Genomic DNA, 25945 nt, shown 5'->3' with positions numbered 1-25945 from the left:
GAATGTATTAATAAATGATTTCTCTATAGTTTAATGTAATTTCTCAAAACTTATAATATATGTAAAATTAATTAAATATAAAAATTATCTCTCTTCGCACGAAAATTGAAATTTAATTTTACAAAAATTTATTTTTCACTTCAAACACACACAACGTAATAAATCTATGGAGAAAAAAAAATTATAATTCACATCAATTTAATAATACATTTAAATTTCTCAATATTCTGCATTTTTCATTAACACTTTTCGGTAATTATAATCTTTTTTAATTATGTTCTTTTTCCGAAATGACGTTTCATCACTCAAGATTGTTTCATGACCTATACGCCACAATTATAATCAACAAGATTATTAATCGACGCCTGAAAATTTCCGGCAGCTGGAATGCGCGTGAAAAGCAAGTTAGTCTTCAAGGTAAATTGACTTACCGGCGTGGTGTACGGTTGACAGGCCAGCCTGATGCCGTCGTGTCTCAGCTTCTCCTGCAGCAGCATCCTCAGCTGCATCCTCGGAATTCTCACGAGTTCGGCCTTGCCCTCCTCGTACTCGTCGGCGAACTTGGTCAACTCTTGACCGCCGCTCGAGGAGCTCGCCGTGGGCGACGCTCGCTGCGCCTCTTTGTCGCTGGGCGGCCTCTCGGACGACGTCCTCGATGACTTGGAGCTGATGTTGTCGCAGTTGCTGTCGTTCGTCTCCTCCAGCGTAAAGTACACACTCGCGGCCCCCTCCTCGCGCAGGGTCTTGACCGACTGCAGCAGGCGGGCCCGGTGCTTCTGATTGAAGACGCCGATCGCGTCGAGATCCGGATCGCCGATCTGCTTGCAGATCTCAAGGTCGTCGTAGCCATTGTCGATGAACGACTCCGAGTATTGGCCGAGGTGGAGCGAGCGCAGCCACTCGACCACGATGTTACTCGCCATCGTCATCTCGCTCTTGTGCACGCGTGGGCCCCGGCTACGCCCCCGCGAGTTCGCTCTTTTAAAATCTCTCCCCGGCTCTCCTCGCCCGCTCACTCGGTTCTTCGCCCACCCTTTCCCACCTCTTCCCCTCGCACGACGATCCCTGTCCCGTCTCCTTATCCGCTGTGCCTCGCTACCATCTCGCGGGATCGTTTCCCAGACGAACGTCCATCGAGACGCGCGGATCTCTCGTCGAAACTCGATTCGTCCGATTCAGCGTAAACTCGCGTCCGTTCTCACGTTTCAACGTGACATTCTCTCCCCCGCGATCGGCCGCGATACTAACGAGGGTCGTCTCGCCGACTTTCCGAACATGCGGTAGGAGGGGGGAGGGGGGCTGGCTGGCGATGGTCACGTTCCCCGTTTGACGTGTACCGCTCTTCGGCGCATTACGAGATACACGAGGACGTAAGATCGCTGCGTCTTCTTCTCGCTTCCGAAAGAATGATTCTTGAAGAAAAAAGCGAGGACACCTCGGCTCGAAAAGTCGACGATCGAATCTCGCTCTCGGTTCCGGGAAAATTTAGACGGGTCTATCCGTCTTCTTCTAACGCACGCGTGACATCCGATCCTCGTCTGTTTTGCCTCTGTCTCCTGGCGTACGTTTCGCGGAATTCGAGCCGCTGATGTTCGATGATGCAATTTCGACCGGTTATTCACGACGAGGGATAAGGTTGTAACTCGAATGTACTTGGGCACTTGGTTAAAATAATTCCGCGCACTCGCTGGTTACGTCACTCGAGGGAGATCGATGAGAAAACATGGCGCGAAAGTCACTACGCGATTAACTGAAGCAAGTCCACCATTCCAAGGAGCTCGAGAGATCCGACAGGGACGATATGAATCTCGGCGATTTACGTCGTCGATCGTTGAAGACTCGACAAAGTTCACGAGCGACGTTGTCCGATCGTTCGAAAATCCGCTCGGATCCGCGCTTTTTCAGCGGAAGACGATTATAGATCACGTGAGATCTTCGTGACGACGGACGAGCGAAGGGTCCTTCCGCTGAAAGCAACGGAAACTTGGCAACGTCGGCGAAATGATCCGCGAACGGTCTCCCTCCCGCTCGCTTTCCGCAGGAATTTTCAAAAAACTCTCGCGACGCACTGTCACTCGGCTACATTCACCCGGTTACATTCGACGAGTCCGCCTCGGTTACTCGTCCCCGATAAAGCGTACACTGAACGAAGCGAGCGTTGCAAACAATCGAGAATCGAGCGCGATTTACTCAGCGATGAGACACTTTTTGTCGCGACAACCGGACCGGCACTCGTCCGAAAATCGCAACTCGACGTTCTCCAGAGAATCCCGTGCAGTCACTCGCGACGTTAACGGTCGGCTATTCCACGCGTTGAAGTTTCCCCTCGTGTACGCAGACTTGCCAACGAAACCGGCAGACGGATTCGAAAGTGATCGCCCGGCGACGTTCGATCTCGCGATTTCGCGAAGTCGAAGCAAGGCGACAACGAACGAAAGTTCGTTGGTAGCCCTGACGCGCGGCTTCTCCGATCGACGGCCCGCGTGAAAATGGAGAAAAAACGGCAATAACGACGGGGAGAACGTGGCCGGTGATCTTGGTGAGGAGCGCGCGCCGCTCATAATCGGGACGAGGAAGACGTCATCGTCGATGCTCTCGACGAGACACGCGAAACGCAGGCACTACCGCACGACACTAACGCGACGCGGCACACGGCTCGACTGACACGAGACACACACCAGAGGGAGCCCCACTCGACTGCGCTCTTCACGAGCTTCCCCCACCGCCACGAGTCCACTCCTCCCCACCACGGGACTTCTTGATCCCCCCTCCTTCCCCGCCCCACACCAGTCGTTCGCGCGACGTGCCGACGAGAGCATCGGTGATGCGCCGCTATGTCAGGATGCAACAGCCGTCGGTCTTGACGCGACGGCGAGTGTCCTGTGGGAAGCTCTCTGCTCTTCTGCAAATCTTTCGGCGTAATTTGACATTTGGCGGCGGAGAATTTGGGGTTTTCTTTAATTTTAGTTTTAAGAAGAGAGGGAGAAGAAAAGGAGGAACATATGATGTGTATATTAAAGATTCTATCTTTTTAATTATAACATTTTTTTAATTATAACATTTTTTCATATGTTTCAGAAAGTCCACTCTAAATTTTAAGGATGTTTTGTACCTATTTTTAAAATATTGAGAATTTAATGAAAATTGTACAGAATGTCCTTACATATGTTTAGCATTTTCAGTACAATTTTTAAATCGGTTCACTAAAGCGTTCACAAGTTCTAAGGATTTTAATTTGCATCGAATTAACACGTGTTCTTATGGGAAACTACGTCGATTCAAATGACAAAAACACATGGAAATAATATTCAGAATTTATTTAAAATTTGCAAAAGTTTAGATACAGAGGAAATATTTGATCAAATAATATTATACAAGTACTGGTTAAAAAGATATTAAATATAATTCAATGAAGTTAGCCATGTATCTGTCAAAAGACGAAATTCTCTGCCAAAAGTTAATCATTTTGATTAACAAAATTCGGAATATTTCAGTAAAAACGCAATAAATATTAAAAAATACATCTCTGCACTGTAGTTAAGATCAAATTATAATATTCTACACAATTTCTCATAATCAAAATACATAAAAAATGGTATATTCGTCAATATTGATTTTCAGCTACTTTTTGCTGAGATTGTACATACAAAACATCCTTAAATGCAGTGTAAAAATAACATACAAATTAATTAAAAATTACATGAAAAAATAGTTACAATAACTCTGAAGAAATATTGAGGACATTAATATATAATAGTAATTATTTTAACTTAAATTATTTGTAATAGAAACATTTGATTTTAATAAATTTGATTATTTTTGTATGTCAAAGCTCAAGATTATTTGAAGATTTACTTTAACTTTTCTTAGAATATTAAACTGACTTTGAGACATGTTGATTGTTTAAAATTATTATGTTGAAAATACTATTCCATTTCTAACAGATATATACAAAATCTTAAGCTATGAAGTTGACATAAATATAACACATGAATGAAAACGTTATAAAAATAATAACATATAGGTTGTATGTTAATTTTAAAGTACTAATTAAAACGTGATAACAAAAAAAAATTTTAACATATGGATGCACAATTTTTTACTGTGTACTCTTCTAGAGATCTTTTGTAGTATAATAAAATATTTTAACGAGAAAAACACGTTTTGCTTTTAATATAAATATTTTTAACATTTTAATTATTTACAGTTTTTTTACATTTGCACAGCAGTAAAACTTTTTTATACGTTACTGATTAAATTAAATTGTGCTTTACATATAAGAATTTGACCAAAATAAATTTCATTAGATTTTTCAATTTCGACTTTTGTAAAAGTGGAAATCATATCAAGGAACATGTTTAATATGTTCCTTGATATGATTTCCGCGGACTATGATATACGAAATTCTCATCGCGATCAGTTTCCGTGTTAAAACGGTAACGTTTCATGTAAATTCGCAACGGAGGGAAAAAGTGGGCGAATATTAGATTCCCCATAACGTTCGCGTTGCGTGATCGCCCAGAAGGTACCACGGTCGTTGAAGGAAAGTTAGTATCGATGATTATCTGAGAGAATCGTAATCACAGTGCCTTTGTCAGAATTGTGGCATTTATAAATGAACGCCTAACGGCAATAGTACGAGACCTGTATGACCTACGAGGCGAATAATCTGCAATTCGCTGCCACTCAAATGGCCGGCACACGTCGGCTCTATATGCTATTATATTACGTTCGAACGAAACTGGACTGCATCGAGTAAATGCAATAGGAGTGGCGATAGTTCGAGGGTCACTATGGATGACCGCTTCTTTCCCTTCTTTCAAGCAAGAATCAAATGTCCTCGTAGGGCAGCTTCCCTTAAAATCAATGACGTAAGGCGATCGTGGATGCACTTACATGTCAGCTGGTATCAAAGATATTAATTTGTCCATCGTATATAGAATAATGATCAATTATGTAATTATGTAATTTTTAAAAAATGTAAAGATAACTGAAAATAAAAAAATTAACTGTCCGTATGATAACAAATCAAAAATTATAATAATACAAAAGGCTGAAGACTGTGACGTAGGTTGTTAGAACGTAATAAAAATTCAAAAAATATAAATCTAAAACAGTAAATTATATATTTATTAATTGATTTGATGGAGAGAAGCATATAATCTATTATTGAAAAACACTGTCATTATTTTGTATTCGAATTATTGTTTAGACAGATTATGTGATTCTCTTCAATTAATCAATTAATCCAATTAATTAATCTCAAATTAATTAATGAATATATAATTTGACCGTCTTAGATTTATATTTTTTAAATTTTTATTATAATTTCTAACATCCTACGTTACGATTTTTAGCCTTCTGTTTTATTATAATTTTGATATTATAACTGAAAATCGTACAAATTCAAGATTCGTACAAATTCAAGATTGCGCATATTTTGTCCTCTTCATAGCGTCATAATGCAATTTTATAATAACACATAGCTTTTAAATTAATTGAACAATGCAAACAATATATTTCTAAGTGTTTTCACGTGATTAATTCTTAAGATGTTATCTATTCGAATATGGAATAAATTATTGCTTCCATCGAGTAATTCTAAAATACGTTATACATTATTAGAAATATATCTATTCCTCAAAATATAATGTAATTCAGATATTTGCAATATAATATTACAATCTGATCATGCAATATGATATTTACTGCAATATGATATTCGTGTATTATATAAGATCATTATTGGGCGATAGAATAATAACACAGGTATTGTCGTCTGAATAATTTTATTTGACTAAATTTGCCGTATGTTTTTGATTACTCGCGCATAAAGCACCTGCCGCATTCGCTTTTTTAAAAATGCGAACACGAAAACCGATAGCGACCGCGTAAAATCTCTATTAAATGACAATGCTAGTCGTGTGGAGCTTGGGCGAACGATGATCACCGATATATGCGTGAGGTCCGAATTAATTGAATGATCGGCACGGACGTACCCGTCCTGCTATGACGGCAAAGCAGGGAGTGACAAGTAGCTCTCAATAACGTGATATGACATCGCGTGTCGTGGACAGGAAGGACCCTTTCAATGCAACCCTCGCTATTTCCTCGCTTTGGTCGAGTAATTTGCTTTCGAAGCAGAGGGATGAGATCGGAAGACGAGTCACCTGTCAATATATTAACTCGTTTCCGCAATGCCGCGAATTATTATAAAGCGACGAAATAAAGCTTTTATAGCGCGATAATTGCTTCGTGTACGTTCCAAATATTTATAATCGTACAACAAATTTTATTCGGATAGCCCAGATTATACGGGACTAACGATATTATGAAGATCTCTATGAATTTTTTGTTATTGAAGTTAAATGACATGGTGGGGCTTTCATTAAAATATTCCACATCAACAAAATACATTATCGTATCTCACAGACATTTTAATAACAGTCAGGGATAATAAATTCGCACACACATTTGCGTAATTTTTGTAGAGATTTCTAAAGCTGTGTACGACGCCAAATTGCAATAACATTATTTTGCATGTTTACGACTAAATATTATCTTTTTTATAATTTACAAATAAAAGTTTGTATATTTTTATAATTTACAAATAAAAGTTTGTATCTACATAAATAACGTATAGATCAAATTATTGCATTAAGAATTAACAGATCATTAATTTTAGAAATAAGAGAAGATTAGTATTCCGACGATTGTCTGCTAAATATGATAAAGCTTGATTTGTGAGAAAACGGTTACCGCATACAGAATAGGATAAACGTAGAGTCCTGCCGGATTCTGGTTAGGTACTCGGCTTATCTTTAATCGGTGTGTCGACAGGACACGACGCTAACAAGAATTTATAATTCATTCATAATAAAAAGGCAGAATATTCGTGTTTGACTTGAAACCTTCTAAAAAATAATTCGCAAAATACGCAATTTATTCTTTGACTTGTTTATTGTTTTCATAGCACAAAGAGTATTTAGCATATCATGTCCATCGTCAGTATAATATTCTACATCTATGATGATGAGATTCTAATCGATACTCCGATTGAGGCGCTTAATCTTATAACTTTATGAAAGCCATTTCACTGTTTACGGTTCTAGTTACCGATTCCAGTGATGGCGTGTTTACGATATATTTTACCGTTTCAAAACAACCAATAAAAACGGCGCACCCGTGTTCGTCACGCACGTCGAGCATATCGAGAGTAGAACGTAGCCTGCGATGCTGCAACCAGAATTGCAGCTTCGTGCAATTATTGCAGCCGCCCAATGATGGTGATCAGCTACATCTGAGGTCGATGTCGCGATAAAAAGGGAACCTCGGGTTCCAACCGGAGCTGGCTAGTTTAAAAATATCGACATTAACTGCCGATTCGTCCGACTGGGACCGAGCAAGAAAACGCTGCGTCCGATGCTGTGAAATAGCGATCATAAATAGCGAGTTCGCGCCCCAAGCATAAAATCCGAACGAGCCGACCGAGCTTAAGGCAGATAACTGTTTAGAAAAAAAACAAAAAAACAGCAGTGGCATGGCTTTATAAGCATTATGCGCATATATCAGCCACGTTAACTACCGATATAAAATCTAAGGGAAAAGATTCTGACACACGGAATACGCGCGTCGGGTAGATAGTGTTATTGTAATTAAATAGACGCTCGTCTCGTATGTCAAGGTGATTCATTGCCGCTAGACGAGTCATTTTCATCTCGTATCATTAACACTTTACGGTGCGCGACTTGCCGGTCCAGATTGCGCCAATGCCGCGGCATTGTGGCAATTTTTCGGCTTCGTTCTGCTACATTACGCGACTCGAGCTCCGAATCCCAGACCGGGGCGCGATTTATCGTTCTGCCAAAAAAGCACGCGGCATCGCATCCACGAGTCCGAGGAACTGGCGTTTTTCGCTACCTTTCGTCGAATAATTTCGTGACATTTATCGTTCGTGACTGCGCGCCCTCGTAAACAGCGAATACGGAGATCTATTTCGTGTATATCTAAGCGGGTGCTATAAAGCACAGCTCATGAAAAGAATTCCGCGCTCTAGGATACGTTTAATGATGGATCGTAAAGGGCGAGCAGTAAATGATAATGATAGCGGGACCGTTCTATGAAAACGTTACTTACTGCAAATATCTTGGCAACACGAGACTAATTTCTGTTTTTCCCGGTGCGCCTTACGTAGCGCGAGAGGGGGTGCTGCGAGAGATGCCTCGGAATCTGCGTAATTAAGCGAGGGTCTCGCGAATAAATTTACATCGTCTGTAAATCCTTCACATTAGATAAATGCTCACAATTAGCTACACTCCTGCTGCGCCCGGCGCATTTCGAATTTGCGAAGGATGTTTTGTTTTGGTGATTAAATAATGTTTCAAATATTGTATGCATTATTGCACGCGAGAGCATCCATGTACTATTAGCAATATATTTACTTGTATATCTATTAATTATTATTTAAATTATCATACATGCGAGCAAATATTAATTATAAATCTGCGGTCAACAAGCACTGGTAAATTAGGTCATTCATTATTCAACTAACTTTATGAGTTTTTCACGTATTATTTGCGCAAAATAACTTTCGAAGACAAGAAGAACTCTTTATAAATTTACGAAATCAACCAAAATATTTTTTTCGTTATTATTAAAAAATTATATAAGATTTATATCTGAAATTTTACAAAAAGGTTGGAGCATTGTGAATAATTACATTAAATAAGCTTTGTATTTTTTTGTTTACAATATTTTTATATGATACGAATTGAGCTACTTTTCTATAGTACAAACAGTAAGAGACGGACTTTGAAATAATATCAGCGATGGCACCGTAACCCTGGCCGTAGAGATAGAAGGAATGCACTTCATTTCTGGACGGGGTGCATAAACGACCGTTCTTGTACCCGGAAAAGCTCGGGTTAATTCAGAGGCTCGGCGAAAGTCGTAAAATAGTGCGTGACCACCGGTCTTCCTGCGAGAAAAGGAGAGAATGTACGTATACATAAGTACATGCGGGTGTATTTGCGGAACATGTGAACCTTTCTAGAGGAATCTGCGTACACGGACGTGAGCTGCAGTATCTGTACATATCCCGTGTATGTAGAATGTTTCAAAAAATTACATATTTCAATTTATATTATCCTTTTTTAATTTATTTATAAAGACTACCTTTAAATACAAAATAAAAAAATTAATTATATAATTTATACTTCTCAATGATTCAGTTTTATTATTAAATATCGGTTTCAAATTTCATGTTCAAATTTTATTAAAAGAGTTCTTTTAAAATTTTGTCATCCATTTGTATTATCTCTAGTATCTTAATTTACTAAAATTTACTAAAATTCAAAAATTATTTATATTTCTATATAAGTGCGAATATTTAAAACTATATATGATTTGATTATATTACTATATGTGATTTTGAGACACCCTATATACAGAAAGTCTAGTAATTTATCGTGGATTTGGAGGGTAAGATTCTATTGCGAGCACGTACATCTACTATGACTACAGATATCACATTACGAAGATGATGCTAGGCAACTGAAAAAGCACATTGTTCAAGTTTTTTTATTCAAGACGCAGTTCTCTAAACGTTGTCAATAGAATATTAATATTTCCTCTGTACATATGTCATATAAATTTTTACGATAACCAAAATTAAAAATTTTAATTTGCATACAAAGAGTTTGGCTCTTAAAAATAAAGAGAAAAATTAAAATATAGGAACAAAAAACGTATATTTGTGCTTTATTTTATTGATGTATCACATTTAATAATTATTGATATTTTCTATAAATCATTTCATATTTCTGTGATATTTTTTGACTGGTCCAGACGTGTAATGCAAGTTAGAAAGGGCGAATCAAACACACTCGAGTAGAGACCTGAGATCACAGCCGGAGGCGGTACGAAACGGTTATGTGGTTGTCGAGTCTGCTAAAGCACAAGGTCAAAGTTTCGGCAATTTGGGATGCGATGCGGGTAAGGAGGTAGCAACTTTAATCACTTTCGAATCGGGGTAAATCTACTCGCGTATCTCGAACCCGCAGGATCATGTGGCGTGTAGTTATTGCTTTACTTTAGAGAAAATTCAACTATAAGGATATCATATCGGGAAAGAAATAATTAAGCTAGTTATAAATTAACAAAACAGATTTCTTTTTCATAAAACAGTATGTAAGAAAAATTATGTGTGCATTTGTAGTTATATGAATTTGTAATTATATGAATTTGTAGTTATATGAAAAAATTATGTGTGCATTTGTAGTTATTTGAATTTATTTATGATTCTATATAATATGTGATGGAGAGATATTTTTTGGTACATTTCCATGAAAATACAAATAAAAACTTACAAATAATTAGTCATATTATTCCATTTGGAATATGAGTCAGTTTCAAACTTACAAACTATACATTTTAGAGAATTGTTGGCAATCCTTTTTAGTTATTGAATTACCATAACAGAAAGTCGAATAGATTCTCCTATTTCTCATCTTTATCGCGCGCTTTACATAATTATTCATCTTTTCGGCACCTCCATTTACATCATGTTACTTTCACGCTCTTAAAATGCATCACTTTCTCTTTTTCTTGTCGTTGAAAGCGTAAATCAATATATATATATATATATATATATATATATATATATATATATATATATACATCCTAATCGGTTCTTTCTTGCAATTTTAAGTGGAATTTTTAATTGGAATTATAATTTCGCACTATATACAAGTCCATAAATATTAAGCGAAATGCGGAATACATGGGTGTAACTTGAGTCAGCTGCATGCTGAATATTTTGAGATTTCGAAACTAAAGATGTAAAATGATGATATCAAAATACAAAACGTAATATCACTCGAAATAGATTTTTTTAAATATCTAGCTTAAAAAAATTTTTTTGCCGGTACCGGATACGAGTATCCTTCACTGGAAGGCTCGTTCAAGTGAAGTTCGGAGTTCGGTAGACCCGCAAAACCAGCAGAGTGTTCACCACTGTTCACAATACCGCCGGATATTGTCAATCCGGAACTGTGTCCGCTTTCCAATGCGATGCCGGTTTCTCCATTCACGTGTCCAACTTCAATGGAAGTAACTGGTTGAGCGGTTTGAGGGGGTAGCGGGACGGGATACGAATCGGGACCGATCGGAAGGGGTTGAGGTAATGGTATCGAACCTGGTCCATGAACAGGTATCGAACCTGGTCCATGAACAGATATCGAAGCTGGTCCATGAACAGGTATCGAAGCTGGTCCATGAACAGGTATCGAAGCTGGTCCATGAATCGGTATCGGAGCTGGTCCATGAACAGGTATCGAAGCTGCTCCATGAATCGGAATCGGAGCTGGTGCAAAAACTGGTGTCGCAGCTGCTCCATGAATCGGAATCGGAGCTGGTGCAAAAACTGGTGTGGCAGCTGCTCCATGAATCGGAATCGGAGCTGGTGCATAAACTGGTGTCCCAGCTGGTCCATGAATCGGAATCGGAACTGGTGCATAAACTGGGACTGGATGTGGCACGTGCACGGGTTGAGGAACCGGCACTGGTACCGGACGGGGCACGTTAACGGGGTAGGCTTTAGTAACGAAGACTGGGACCGGATGAGGCACCCGAACTGGAACAGGACGCTTTACTTCGACGGGTACGGGATGCGGTACCGGTACAGGGATTTTGCGAGTGACGGGAATGGGCTGAGGTACAGGAACCGGCACCGGGACCACACGATTCACGATAGTTTTGTGAACGTGTACGGGTCCATGTCCATGTCCGATACCATAACTTGGTGCGTATATTCCATGGCCTCCCCCGAATCCAATTCCAGGACCGATTCCTGCACCGTGTAGACTTCCATCCCCGTGTCCATATCCGTGATCATGCAATGCAACGCCGCCGTGATCGTAAGGGATGTTCGGTACGAAATCGCCGTGTCCACCCGAATATATCGGTGGTCCTCCGTTCAAAAAAATATGTTTCTTCTCCGATACATATGCATCACAGGCGATGATGGAAATAATCAGCAATGAAATCTATATAAAAACAACGATTTGTCATTAATATATTTAGAAAGATATTATCAAATAAGAAAATTAATTTTAATAGGTAATAAATTCTACTATTATTGCAGATTTACTGATATTTTTTTTTCGCTTTATCAAGAATATGAAAATATATATTGCTCTATGATCTACGGAAGGCGTTTATTCAAGCACATAAATTTAAGAGATAAATTTACTTAATAAAGAGTTAATTAAAAAGATTGATAAATAAAGATATAATAAAAAAAATGTTTAGTTAATATAGTTATAGTGTTACAATGTATCCGCTAATGAAAAATGATTAAACAGATGAAACAGAACCTTTATACTTGTCTTTATATATATGTAACAAATATAAGTATAAATACTAAAATTTTATCTTATTATGGTGCATTATATTTATATTCGGAAAAAATTTGACAAAAAATTTCACTACTCACTAGGGATGTCTTCATGATGAACTTGCTATGAAGAGATGACTTCTAAATGTGCTTCATATCATCGATTCGTCGGTTTTTATACGGCGATGTCAGACGACTTTACTTTCACTAAATATCCGCTGTAACACGCCCTCTGATCTGGACCCATCACATTCTAAAACTAAACTTCCTCAGTTATATAACTGACCACATAGCGCAAATGTCGAGAGATGATTAGAGAAGAATATTCATAAGTGATTTTGACAACATGCGCGCGTTCTTCGTCAGATTCTATAAAATTTATTTCATCAACAAATTCATATTTCTCAGCATATTTATAAATATGTGAATTATTTATCAAGTAATTTATATTTATATTTATACAATATACACAAGTAGAAATCAAGAGTGAAAAAAATGTTTTCTTTCTAAAAATAAAATCAGATTTTACATATGTAAACTACAAACAACATTTTCATCCGTTAACATGATGCAAGTGAAAAGATTTAATTTCTAATTTGATTCTTTTATTATAGAAATTTTTATTAATTGGATGACATTTGTATGATTATTACTAACTATACTTTTATTAACTATATTTTTTGTGCAAATGTCATTTTCACATATGATTATTTTTAATGTTCAATTTATACTATACATACATAATTTATATACATATTTACAGAATGCAAATATGTTTTTTACGGACAGATCTCAGATTATATAATTTTATCGATTGTATTTTTAGAAAAGAAATCGTTAATTCTAATTATAAAAATTTTAAATTGTAATAACAATAATAATATTATAATTATAATATAACTTGAATATATTAGTAATAGTAATATGCCACTAGTTTGTATTAATCCATTTATAAATGCTTATAGATGTAATATTTATAAAATGTTATCGACATCTTGTATGCATTACGAGAGTTTTAAAAATTGATTACAAAAAAAAATAAGTATATATATATATATATATATATATATATCTTTGAATATAATAAAATATTAATGTAGGCAGGCTGACAATTGAATTATACATTTTAAATTATTGAACGTGTCATATTATTTAAAGAATTGCACTTCGTTAACATATAAAACATAAAGATCTTTATAAATGCCTAAAGTGATAAAAGGACTAATTTTTTAATATATAAATCTTTATAAATGTATAAAGGGATAAAAAAGCCAATTGTTTTATATATAAATTTATATATTTATATATAATTTATATATTTATATATTTATATATAATTTATATTATTTATATATTTATTATATATAAATTTATATTGTGCCTTGTTCTTTATTATTAATTTTTTCTTATTATTATACTTATTATTATATATTATTTTAAAGAAAGATAAAAAGATCTTTCGTTGTAAATTTCTGTTGAAATGATACACATGTGGACAGTGATGGATATAGGAGACACATTGTCTAACACTATAACAGTCACCTGCGTTTAATATCTTTCGTTAGTCACTTTATTTGTCGCGGTCAACCGGTAATTGCCCTTTTACTTACAGTTTAGACGTAGGTAGTACGCTAGCCTGGGGCGATAAATCGGTAACCATACGGCGACAATTAGCAACGTCTCGTTGAGCGCGTTGTGAGAACCGCGCGCCGTTTCACAGTCGTAATCCTAATTTCCTTACTTGAGAATTAATTGAACTCACCGCACAACGATCCAATATTCCAGCGATATGTATACTTCAAACATAAATGAGTATTATTATGGCTGATGGTGTTTTACCTATTTTTTAAATTTATTCTCATGCATTTTGAATCTTTTCTTTTTGAAAATAAATAATGTAAATTCATATAATATATATTATATATATATATATATATTAGGATTTAAAAACATAATTTTTATCCCATTTTTGGATAAGTGTAGCTTCACAGGAAGGGATGTAACAATATATGTGTATATGTGTATATGAAAAGGAAGGGATGTAGCAATATATGTGTATATGTATATATGTGTATATGAAAAACTCCCCTTAATTTTCGACAAAGAATCATCTCCTAAAATTTTTCACTTATTAAGAAACACCATATATATATATATATATATATATATATATATATATATAATCTTTTAATTAAAAAATTTAATATACAGGAAAATTTTATAAATGTACAAAATTAATGAAAAAGTATATAATAAATTAATTAATGAATAAATAAAAAAATTAGTTAAAGCAAATTTAAATTATATTTTCGTAGAAATTTATTATTGAATATTTAATTATGTAACAAACAATATCATTACTAAATATTAATTTAAAAAATAAGATAGATACATAGAAAATTCTTTTAAAACTATACAGATTGAATAGATCATTGTGCGTTTGAATAGTAAAATACAGTATATTTTGCGACTAGCCAAACGTCTTCTCATAATTAGTAGTTTTCGAAGAATTTTCACTAAAAGTCCTTTGTTAGCAGGCGTCGTGCCGCCAAGATTTATCCACGTCATCCTTTTTATTCGGATATTCGCGAGCAAGCTGCCGAGAAAAAAAGCAGAAAGTAAATGGAGACATATTCCTGTAGGAGCGCGCGAAGCACAGTCGATGCAGAGCGGGAGCTAATGTCAGAGATTAGAGGTAATCCGTTCTCGCTGGCAATCGTCGAGGAGGATCCTTCTCGTTCGCAACCAGCGCAGCTTCGATCTAGATACTGCAGGCACTGTCGCAGCGCAAAGAGAAGTCTCCTTCCATCTTAACCGGGAACTAAGGGTCCTTCCGTCTCTTTTTCACTGGCAGATACATTAGAAGGAATTACGAAAAGAGCGTTTCGAGTGACGCGAGCATTAAGACCGCGCAAGACACGGCACCGGCGGTAATTACACTAATTACGGAGTCGTTAGGATTCTTTATAAATACTGCACCTTTCCTGCCTTCTTTTATTTTTCTCACAACCGCTCTTGCGATCGCAAGCTTCGAAGATGACCGCAGAAGAAACGCGCACCGACAGTTTTGGAAAATATTTTTTTCATTTGCGCTTCTGCAATTCTTGTTTCCTCTCGTTTTCTTAAACTAAATCTGTGAAAGTGTCTCTGATTAAATGAAAGTGTCTAAATTAGCTACACAAGATTTCAAACGTTATAAATTAAAAAATTCTGATAAATTAAATACAAACGAGACAATTAACAGATAATAAGATAATAAACAACAAATAATAATTAATAAATATCTTAATATCGCTAGTCGAATAATCAAAGGATTATTGAAAAAATGTAGTCGACCAAACTAGCCAGAAATTTAGTTTATTATTACGACGTTTCGACCATATGGTTGTGGTCCTTATCAAGTACATACTGCAAAGATTATAAATTGATAAATTAATTGACAGTTTTAATATATAACACGCTCAACAAATTAAAATGTAACAATGTTAGTATACCGAAGCCATAAATCAGGAGACCGGCATAGACGATGATCTTATAAATTGCACAAATCACATTAACAAAAACGTTATTTATTAAAAGATTTAAATTAGAGAGAAATTGATGTGTCCGTGAGAGACTTCGTCAAGAGACTAAAAACAAACGCTATGAGACGGGACTATGTGACCTTTATTATTTTATCGTAAATATTATTTAAATTATCTGTGTCTTTCTGTAGGTTGATTAAATTATTATTAAATTTTTTGATGAAAAACATCTCAGCAATTTCTCTCTTTCGAACATATTTTTCGTTATGCAAAATATTAGGTTTCGACCAGTCAAAATCGTGTCTAGATTCTAATCTATGTTTGCTAATAACCGAATGATTAGATTCGTGTAACTTTATATTGTTGCAATGTTCTTTTAATCGCGTACGTAAATGTCTTTTTGTTTGCCCGATGTATGACAAATTACAATCTTTATTAATTTATCAATTTATAATCTTTGCAGTATGTACTTGATAAGGACCACAACCATATGGTCGAAACGTCGTAATAATAAACTAAATTTCTGGCTAGTTTGGTCGACTACATTTTTTCAATAACAAATAATAAATTCAAATTTTTTTATTTAATTTGCAGTGGACTTAAAATAGAAAAAGCTAATTTCTAATTCTAATTTATTAATACATTAGAAATTAGCATTAAAAATTCAAAAAAATCACAGCATTTAATCAAAGTTTCGAGCTATCCTTACACATTCGATATATAGAATATCTAATGAATATATTATTTCTATTATAAATATACTTATATAGAGTTGAAACAAGTGGAAATTCTGGCCATTGACTATTAAAGTGGATCTTTTCTATTCAGATTGAAATCCGATGGATACATCGTGAACTTTCGTGTTTCTCCACTTTCACTAAACCAGTCCCCAAGGAAATAAAAAATATGCACCTGTGAATTCTTCTTTTCTCTTATTAAAATCAACTACGACATCAACTTCGCCAAATACATGAATAATTAATCAATTTTGCTAATTAAAACGACGAATTATGTTAAATTGATTGCTATTCACAAAATTCAATACAGCTGTAATTTAGACACGATTTCGCTTATAAAACCATTGGATACTTTTATATTCGAATATACATGCAGAAAAGTATATGAAATGCATAATTATAAATATATTATTTCAAGCTTTGATGATAATTTTAACAGAATTTTGAAATAATGAATACATCATATTACAGCTTGAATATGATGATTATATCGTGTATATATATAATTGCAATTATTTAAACTTTTTAAACTATAATAAATAACTTGAAAAGGGATAAATATTGCTTGTTTTTAATTATTTTATAACTTGTTCAAAATTCAAATTTTAATATCAAATCAAGATAATTACAAGTGCTTGTTTATAAAAACAAATATAACTTAATATCATCACAACGTGTCTCTGTCCTCATAAATCAAGATGTTTATAAATTCGTCTTATAGAAATGCTTCCTATAAATTAGGTGTGATTATGCGAAATATTGCGCGATGCTTTTGAGACTGCCTTGACACGTTTCCATTCATCAGGACTTTCGTGCTCGCTTGTAGAAGTTCGTAGACCTCTTTCGCGGATTCGTACGATGACATTATTTTACATAGGATAATAAAGATGATGACGAAATGGAGAAGCATATGATGATAGAGATGATGATGAGATGGAGAAGCGATTGTCGAATTGGTAGTGTTTAGAGTAAGTCAAAGAAGGAAAGAGTCTACGGGAAAAATTCGATGTCGCGATTTGCCAAAATAAAAACTTTTCTCGCCGATTTTTCCGGATTCTGAGTGTATTTTGCGTATTCTTGACATTCCGCGCAAATTGTAATCGCTTACAATCAAACTTATCATTGTGCAAGATACTGTAAATATGGCGGAGAATTTCTCGTTGTTTTGTGGCACTTCTCGTTACAATGGAAATCTGATCTTTGCAAAACTATGCAAACGATTTCCGCGATGAATTTTTGAGTCTAGCACAATGACATAGAAAAAATTTGCGCTCGAATTGACGATCGATATTTTGTGAGTGTAATGCATACTGAAATTACTTGTTTGCAAAATGCTCCCCTGAAATTGATCCTTGAATCGAGCACACTTTTTTGGCTATAAAAATCGCGAACAATAGTAAAACTGAATTGTCGTAATAAAGTAATACTTTGTAATAATAAACAAAAGTTATAGTTTCCCGATTGCAAATATCACGTATCGATACGAAATGGTCTTTTATACTTGCGAAACATCGATCAAATTTGCCAGGTTGATCATGTACTTTATAATCAGGTTTACTGCATCCTTGCTACAGAATAATGTGCATCTGTATTTTTACATCCGACTGCAGTAATAATCAGTATGTCTTATTTCTTTTTCAACTATTATAAATTTATTTGAAAGCAGGATGTAATATAATTTTTTGATAGTATTAATCTTTTTACGCTTCAAATATAAAATATATAGGATACTTTAATTTTAGGAAACAATTAATTTGATTTTGTTCTTCGAAATTAAATTAATTCGAGAGAGCATCGTATTTTATAAATATCTCACGGTAAATTTTTGGAGAATCATTTTATATGAAAGAATGTACATCATGTATGCGTATAAATATGACGCCATCGAGCAATTCGACGGGAATGCTCGCGAAAACGTTTCCATACCGCTTTTTATCGGATCTGCACCGCGAATTATCGGTTGGCCCCGATGCAGGAAACGGCAAGTTTTCGTAAATTGCCAACAACTCGCGGAATTGCTCCATAACCGAAATGAATTCTAGGGCGCTGTTGCCATCGGGAAGGATTTATAAAGACGACGCGACGCGAACTCGTATCGGCTGGTAATCGTATTAAAAGGGGTGAAGCACCCAAGATCGAAACTTTCGCGAGCGAGGTAAGGCGTAAGGAAGACGAGAACAGGAGGAAGATAAGCGATAAAAGGGAGACGACGAGAGGAGGACGATGGAGGAGAGAAAATAATGGAAGAGAGAGCCTCGATGAGAAACGAGAGACTTGCTCGCTTTGAGTCCGCACCCTGAGAACTTCTTTCAGAAATTTCGTCATCGCGGAGCCATCGTTTTATTCGTCGTGACTAACGGAGCGTTAATCCTCGAAACGAATTGCTAAAAAACAGTTTATTTTACATGGCATGGAGCCCTCAATATTCTTTTACAAACGAGATAAAAAGAAGAACGTAAGAACGGATATTGATTCTTTAATCGTTTAAACCGGGACCGCGAAGAGGAATATCTCTTTTGAAATAATATTTCTGTGCATTGATGAGAAAGATATATATATATATATATGAACATGTTAGTTTTGAAATAAATGTTTTATTTATTAATATTTTCTATAATTATAATATATTTTACATATTATTGATTCTCATTATTATCGAATTATTATGACATTTTATTGTTTTTACTCTAATGCAATTGAAAATATATTTATTTTATTGTAAGTAACGAAGAAATTCAAATTTTTAGAAAATACCAGGGAAGATATGCTTTCCGAAATTGTTTGGAAGAGATGTTAATTTATATTTATAATTATACGTTACGAAATCTTTAATATATTGTTGATACTCTATAATTAGTTGTATATACCTTTCACATTAATATACGTTAACTTCTTCCCCGATGCGACGAGCAAAGAGAAGCTCGTGGGAAAATTCGAGAAACTTTTGGCGAGCCCGCATTCGCACTCTGGTTATACTATTAGAACTCGTTACGGCATCTACTATCATGAGAGCTCATTGTCAAGCTCTGCACTCTAGACATCGTGAACTGATGCCTCAGCTTAATTGGAGTGTTACATACTCCGTTTTCCCTCAGTCATTTCTCGCTTTTCTCTTGTTGTTGCGTGAGCCTGAGCCATGTGCCACAGCGCCCGTCTCTAAACTTGTCACAATTTCAACGAGGTGTTGCTATCTGCTAAATCTAGAATAATTGTATAAACGTTTAACTTCTATTTTGCAACTCATTATCTAAAGCACGGACTTGAAGAACATTTCAAAATCATGATCTTACAACGTGATAAAATAATTCTTAGCACACAAAGTATTATATCCGCGAGCAAATTTTGCATTTTCTAATGTTAGTTACGTACAATTAACTTTTTAATTATGATAAGAGATACGAAAAGTATAGCTCTTTCTTATGAATACGTTGTGTATTTCTTATTTGTTTATAATTTTGAGTCATAAAGTAATTTTTAAAGTATTCTTAAAGTAATCCATTAAAAATACATAATGTTATAAATAATGAGTATACAAGTGATATTTTATTCTTTTAGAATAGAGAAAATTGTTGAATATAAAGAATAAGATTTATAATTATTGTATTATTCTATCATGTAAACACATTTGATAAAATCATATAATCTTCCATTACTGCCTGCTAGTAATGATTTACTGCTGCATATCTGCTGCTTAATTATAATATATAAATTTATATATATATATATATATATATATATATATATATATTAGTATTTTTAATGTCTTGAAAATATTTTATACTTAATGAGCGTTAGTTTAAGAAAAATTTTATTTACAACTGTTTTAAAATTATGAATTAAAAATATGTATAATAATGTTATTTGTTATTTTGTTGTTTTTGTGTATTTTATTGGATATTCAGAAAATAAAGTAAAATAAAAATAATGATCTCTATGTTTCTCGTAAATCAACGTAAATTAAAATGACGTAAACATGACGCTTTTTTTTCAGTACAAGTCTTAACGTATTTTTAATTGTTTGAATAACAGCAAAAAAGATGTCTCGCAGACGCATTAAATGATTCAACGAAAAATCTAAGGATATCGTTAACTTAAAAGAAAAAAAAAAATGCCAAAATTTTTCGGCTATGGACTTTAAGGGCTTACGATGAGTTTTGTGGAAAGGAGGAGTGCGTCGCACGACGACAACTCGTTTTAATTAAATGTCTGTAATTACGTTTCCCGCTAATTGCCGCGCGCTGCCTTTAGAAGCGTTATACTGCTCGGTCAAAAGAAAATTGGGATCTTGCCAAACTTTTCGTTTAGCTCTTTTTTTTCTTCTACGTTTAAAACAGCTCGTACATACCAGAATTTTTTTTATAAATGTGCTTAATGCGTGTTTTTTTAATTAATTGACAAATCGTACAAAGCCACCATTTTTATGCATTTTAACTTGATGTCGAGTGAAAATCATCGGGTCGCTAGAATGTTTCATTTTGCGCGTTATATAAGAAAATTCTTTACGTATAACTGACTTCGCATATAATTTGCATGTGTACAAATTCAAAAATAATGCTATATATTTTCAATTAGCATCAATAGTTTGGTAAATAATCTAAATATTTCGTTTCTTACGCATAGCAGCGTTAATCTCTTTCTCTCTCTCTCTCTCTCTCTCTCTCTCTCTCTTTCTCTTTCTCGTTCTCTCTTCCTCGTTTGAGATACATAAGATTACATGGAGTATTATATACTATACTCCCGGAATCTCAGACAACACTAACTTGAATTCCATTTAACACTCTAGATGATACTATTCCGCTTCGTTTCCTTTCCTCATCGATCTATTATGCGTTCTATGGCGTACAATTACCAGCAGAAACGGAATGGTTTGCCTTACTATGTGCATGAATTTACTCTTGCATTAATTGTCGGGAATAATACCGTTCGCGCTATAACAACTAAATCACGAGAACTGCTTCTACCATTTGTCGATCGTTAAAGTGCTCAGAGTAACTCTCAATCATTAATGTGCCGAAATAGTCATCTTAACATCTTTCAAGCGCTTATTTATGCGATATGATGAACGATATTATGAAATATAGATTCAGAATTAAATATGATAAATGGCAATAGAAAAGATTAATTACGTGCAGATTTTATTTATTGAAAAATTTTGGAATATAGAATGAGAAACAACACAATATTCACATATTTCACATATTTTATCAGAAGAATTAAGATTATTTAAGTTATAAATAAATGTCACGAGAGTGCGTTTCATGTTTCAAATTTATAGCTAATTTTATAGCTAATTTATTAATTCAAGGTTTAGTAGGCTTACGCACGAAAAGCCAATGAATATCCATTCAGAATATTAAATGATCCAACATGAATCTTGATAAATCGAAACAACTTTTACTTCGTATCATAGTGAAGATATAAGCACTATTGCGTGACAGAACAAATTAAATGTTAATTCATGGAAGGTGGATTTCGTGAGACAACAGGAAACTGAAAAATTCGACTTGTTAGATTAATTCTGTAGTTATATAAATCAATTATTTTTTTAAATTATTATATTATATTTAAATTATTATTATTATATTTTTTTATTTATGCAAATGATGCAAATGACTAAGACCCATATTCTCATATAAGCCTTCTGATTGGCTACAGGCCACTTTTAAAAGTTCTTTTTTCAATTAAAGAGGATTCAGAATATGGACTTAAAAATATATACTAAAAATATATTAAATATTATTAATGAATTTGAAAACAATAATTAAGTATATTAAATATATTAAATATTATTAAATATTATTAAATATATTAAATATTATTATTTTCAAAGTCATGAGCAGTATTTATAATAGTATTCCGTAAATTAACTGATGCGATACGATTCTCGAGAGGTCAGAAAGGGAGGGAGAGATAAGGCATACCAAACCTTTCAAAGAAGCAGTCGAAAGCAGATATTCATGTATGATCGACCTCTGAAATGCGGAAGTTCACGAATTCCGCATAATTTGTGAAAGTAATTCGCACAATTTGCACAGTATCCATCGATATTCACATAGTTTCGTACTCCATGGCAGGACTGACCGCATTACACCACATATTTGGTCACATAATAGCAGCCTTTATTGGAAGTTATCTCGAACATATAATTAATACGATTAGATACATCATTTCGTTTCTTACAATTATTGATAGTTATCTTAGGTATAATAACATATGTGATAATACATATTTAATACGTTGCAATCTCACCTTTTGTTATAAACAAAACAGCATGTTATTGTCAAATGCTTTCCGTTATACTTTATTTTGTATACATAGTAAAATTTATTATTGTTATTTTTGTTATTATTATTATTATTATCATTATTATTATTATTATTTATTATTATTATTATTATTATTATTATTATTATTATTATTATTATTGTTGTTGTTTTAATGTTTAAGCATAATGTTAATTTTAATTTTAAATTAATATAAATATTACAACATATAAATTTACATATCTAATTAATATTTTACAGGCCACTAATTATAATTTTATTTAGTTAATTGTCATTCGATTATATTTTCATAATCTGAAAAAATATCGTAATATTATCTTACAAAAAGACTTTTGAAAATTTCATTCAAACGACGACTATTTATGGGGTCACTGAGTTTTGTAGTGATAAAAGTGTGTAGAAACGCGTTTCTTGGTATATGTTTTATCGTAGCAGTAGCGCGGAGAGTTATTTAATTCTGCGATAACAAGCGGAAATGTTCATGGAAAGCGTTGGTCCCAAAAAAGGAAAATGCGAACCTGGGAGTGTTTTAATATAATTTATGGAAGATAAAATCACGAACGCACTAAACAAACTCTTCTAATATTACAAAAATCATGTTTAAAAAAAAAATATAATAGAATGCGCAAAAAGGCTGTATCTATTTGGAGTTCAGTGAAGATGCGTAACTTTTTATAAGAATATGTAAATCTAGATTAAAAAATTTTTTATTTAACAAAAATTGACTAGCATCTTAAAATTTTTTGTGTCAAATTAAAAATTAAATTAAAAATTAAATAATTAATAATTTAAATTAAAAATTATTAAAACAATAAATAGAAAAAAGGAACTCCTTTAAATAGTTAATTCTAATTTAAACATAAAAACGCAATTGTATATGATATAAATGAAATCTACAAATGGTTTCCTAAATATTGAAAAACAATATATTTCATTCTAAAAAAGGTGAAACTGTTAAATAATATAATAAGCAGAAATTATTACTTGTAAGAAAAATTTATTAAATTTTCTTTGATTTTCTTTCATATTTTTTACGATTATTGTCTTAAATCCTAATTCATATTAAATTTATATTTTATTAAAACATTGGATTTTTGTAAATATCACTTAATAAAATTTGCAATTATATTACAGTAATAATATATTTCCCAATAATAATTATAAATTAATTTTAATCTTTTTCTGAAAACAGTTATAGATTTTATGACAAACTTTTTCTTTATAAATTATTGTTTGAAAAATTATTAATCGAATTTTAAAATATTATTAAACTGAAATATTAATTTGTTGTAAATAAAATGCTATAGAAATGTTCGATTGCCTTTTTTTTATTCTTGTTAGATTTTCAGGAGATTTTCAGTAAAATGAACGATGGAAGGAGATATTTAATAAAAAAGAGAGAGAGATTGAGAGGAAGGAGCAGGAGAAGGAGAGAGAAAGGCACATATCAAAGATCAACGGCTTTTACATTTTGCCATATTACGGGTCTTTAGAATGTAAGAAAGAATTCATATTTCGTAAAATATTTATTTAACCAAAACTTCAGATTGTCTTGACATGTCAGGACAACTCTTTTTAACTTTTCCCAAGAGACTTTTTTCGTGTAGTAGTAAAATGCAAAAGGGTCACAAATGTTCTTGCTCTGCGTGCTAATTGTTAGATATTTCTTTTGTCAACATATTTAAAATGCAAATGGCTAACAGCAATTTCTAAAAAAGCACGCTGTTTTTAAACACATTGTACAACAGTTTGTTTGGTAAATTAGCAAACAAAATATTAAATTTACAACGCCATTTTTATAATAAAATATCATCTTCCAGATATAAGAAAATATTTCATCAAAAATACTTAAAAGAATAATTTATTTCGTGTTCGCGTTTTGTTACAGTTAAAGCAGTTGAATATTTATAAATTTTTTAATATAATTTATCTTTAAAAGATAATTATTTGGAATTTTGCACAATTTTATTCAATATTATTCAAATTTTTCAGATAAATATTTACCTGAATGTTGAGTTTTTATTTTTTTTTTTATAAAAATCACGAATATAAAATTATTTTCAATATAAGACAATATGAGTAAAGTGATTTTGGATAGTTGAGATTGCTGGTGTCAGAGACAGGTCAATAGTTCAAGAAGTATCGTGTTCTATTCAATAAACGATAAAGTAAGTATAATAAAACTAAAATGTCTTGTGCGAGGTTCAAGAAGCCGGAAACCTTTAACGTTTTGAAAGACATTTAATCGATTTAAAGACTCATTCTTTCGTTAACTCATTCTTTCCAATTTCCGCTAACCTTCGTTTCTTCTTTTCTCCTTGTACTTTCAAGGGGTTTCGTTTCTGTCTGCGCATCATTCGGTAAATCCTTCAAAAGGCACCGGCGCAAGCTGGGCGTAAAGGCGCACTGGAGCTTGTTTCCGGTGATGTGCAATCTTAAAAAGATACGTCCGAAGATACGTCGCGAGAATTGCTCGAGAGGAAACTCGAGAGCTTGGTTATATGTATATAAGATAATAGTCGCACGTGGGGTCTTTGGGTTGGTGGCCTTTTCTCAGCGACACCCAAGGGACAGATATATTATTACTAAAGGGTAGGAAATTTAGGAGCCGCGAGCCCTCGATGAAGTGCAAGGGACCATGCGGTGGGGAGAAAGGGCTTGGAAAAGGGTCGGACGATACGCGCATACTTGTGATAGAGAGAGAAGGCCACGGGACAGCGGTGGAGGGTTTTGCATTAGTAGAGTGCGGTAGCCACATTGCTCCTTTGAGACTAAGGCGGTTCGCGGTTCGTGGTTAATGCGTTTGTTCCGGTGAATCGATAGTGAACGTAAAACCGACGACGCGTCATGGAATTACGTCATTCGCAATATGTGCGGATATTTTAAATTTTATTACTTTGGCGATGTTAACTGTTAAACTATTTCTTTATTCGAGATACGTTGTCTCGATTGAGCCTTGTCCGTTCGTCCATGGCTACGATGATCAAATCTTTCAGAAGTTAATTA

General features: G+C 33.9%; 2 protein-coding genes across 5 annotated transcripts in view; both read right to left on the bottom strand.

Moving 5' to 3' along the window:
* The window catches only part of LOC105258653 (SAM and SH3 domain-containing protein 1), a 450048-nt gene extending 447384 nt beyond the window's left edge, over positions 1 to 2664 (bottom strand). For all 4 annotated transcript variants that reach the window (XR_003123369.1, XM_025412499.1, XM_025412500.1 and 1 more), the window contains exon 1: positions 432 to 2664. Coding sequence is in view for 3 of the 4 variants with exons in the window: in XM_025412499.1 (XP_025268284.1) it covers positions 432 to 929 (498 nt within the window). In the remaining variant the exon portion in view is untranslated. The remainder of the gene's footprint in view (positions 1 to 431) is intronic.
* An 8008-nt stretch (positions 2665 to 10672) lies between these two features.
* On the bottom strand, positions 10673 to 12602 carry LOC105251998 (skin secretory protein xP2). The gene is made up of 2 exons (XM_011259157.3): positions 12494 to 12602; positions 10673 to 12044 (listed from the first exon to the last, which is right to left on the bottom strand). The coding sequence occupies exons 1-2, from the start codon at positions 12506 to 12508 to the stop codon at positions 10905 to 10907; spliced, it is 1155 nt and encodes a 384-aa protein (XP_011257459.2). The 5' UTR covers positions 12509 to 12602; the 3' UTR covers positions 10673 to 10904.
* Between the last annotated feature and the right edge of the window lie 13343 nt (positions 12603 to 25945).

This window comes from Camponotus floridanus, unplaced genomic scaffold, assembly GCF_003227725.1.
Source record: "Camponotus floridanus strain SB8 unplaced genomic scaffold, Cflo_v7.5 scaffold51, whole genome shotgun sequence".
NCBI lineage: Eukaryota > Metazoa > Arthropoda > Insecta > Hymenoptera > Formicidae > Camponotus > Camponotus floridanus.
Note: the sequence above shows the minus strand (reverse complement) of the source record. Positions and strands in the feature narration are given on the sequence as shown.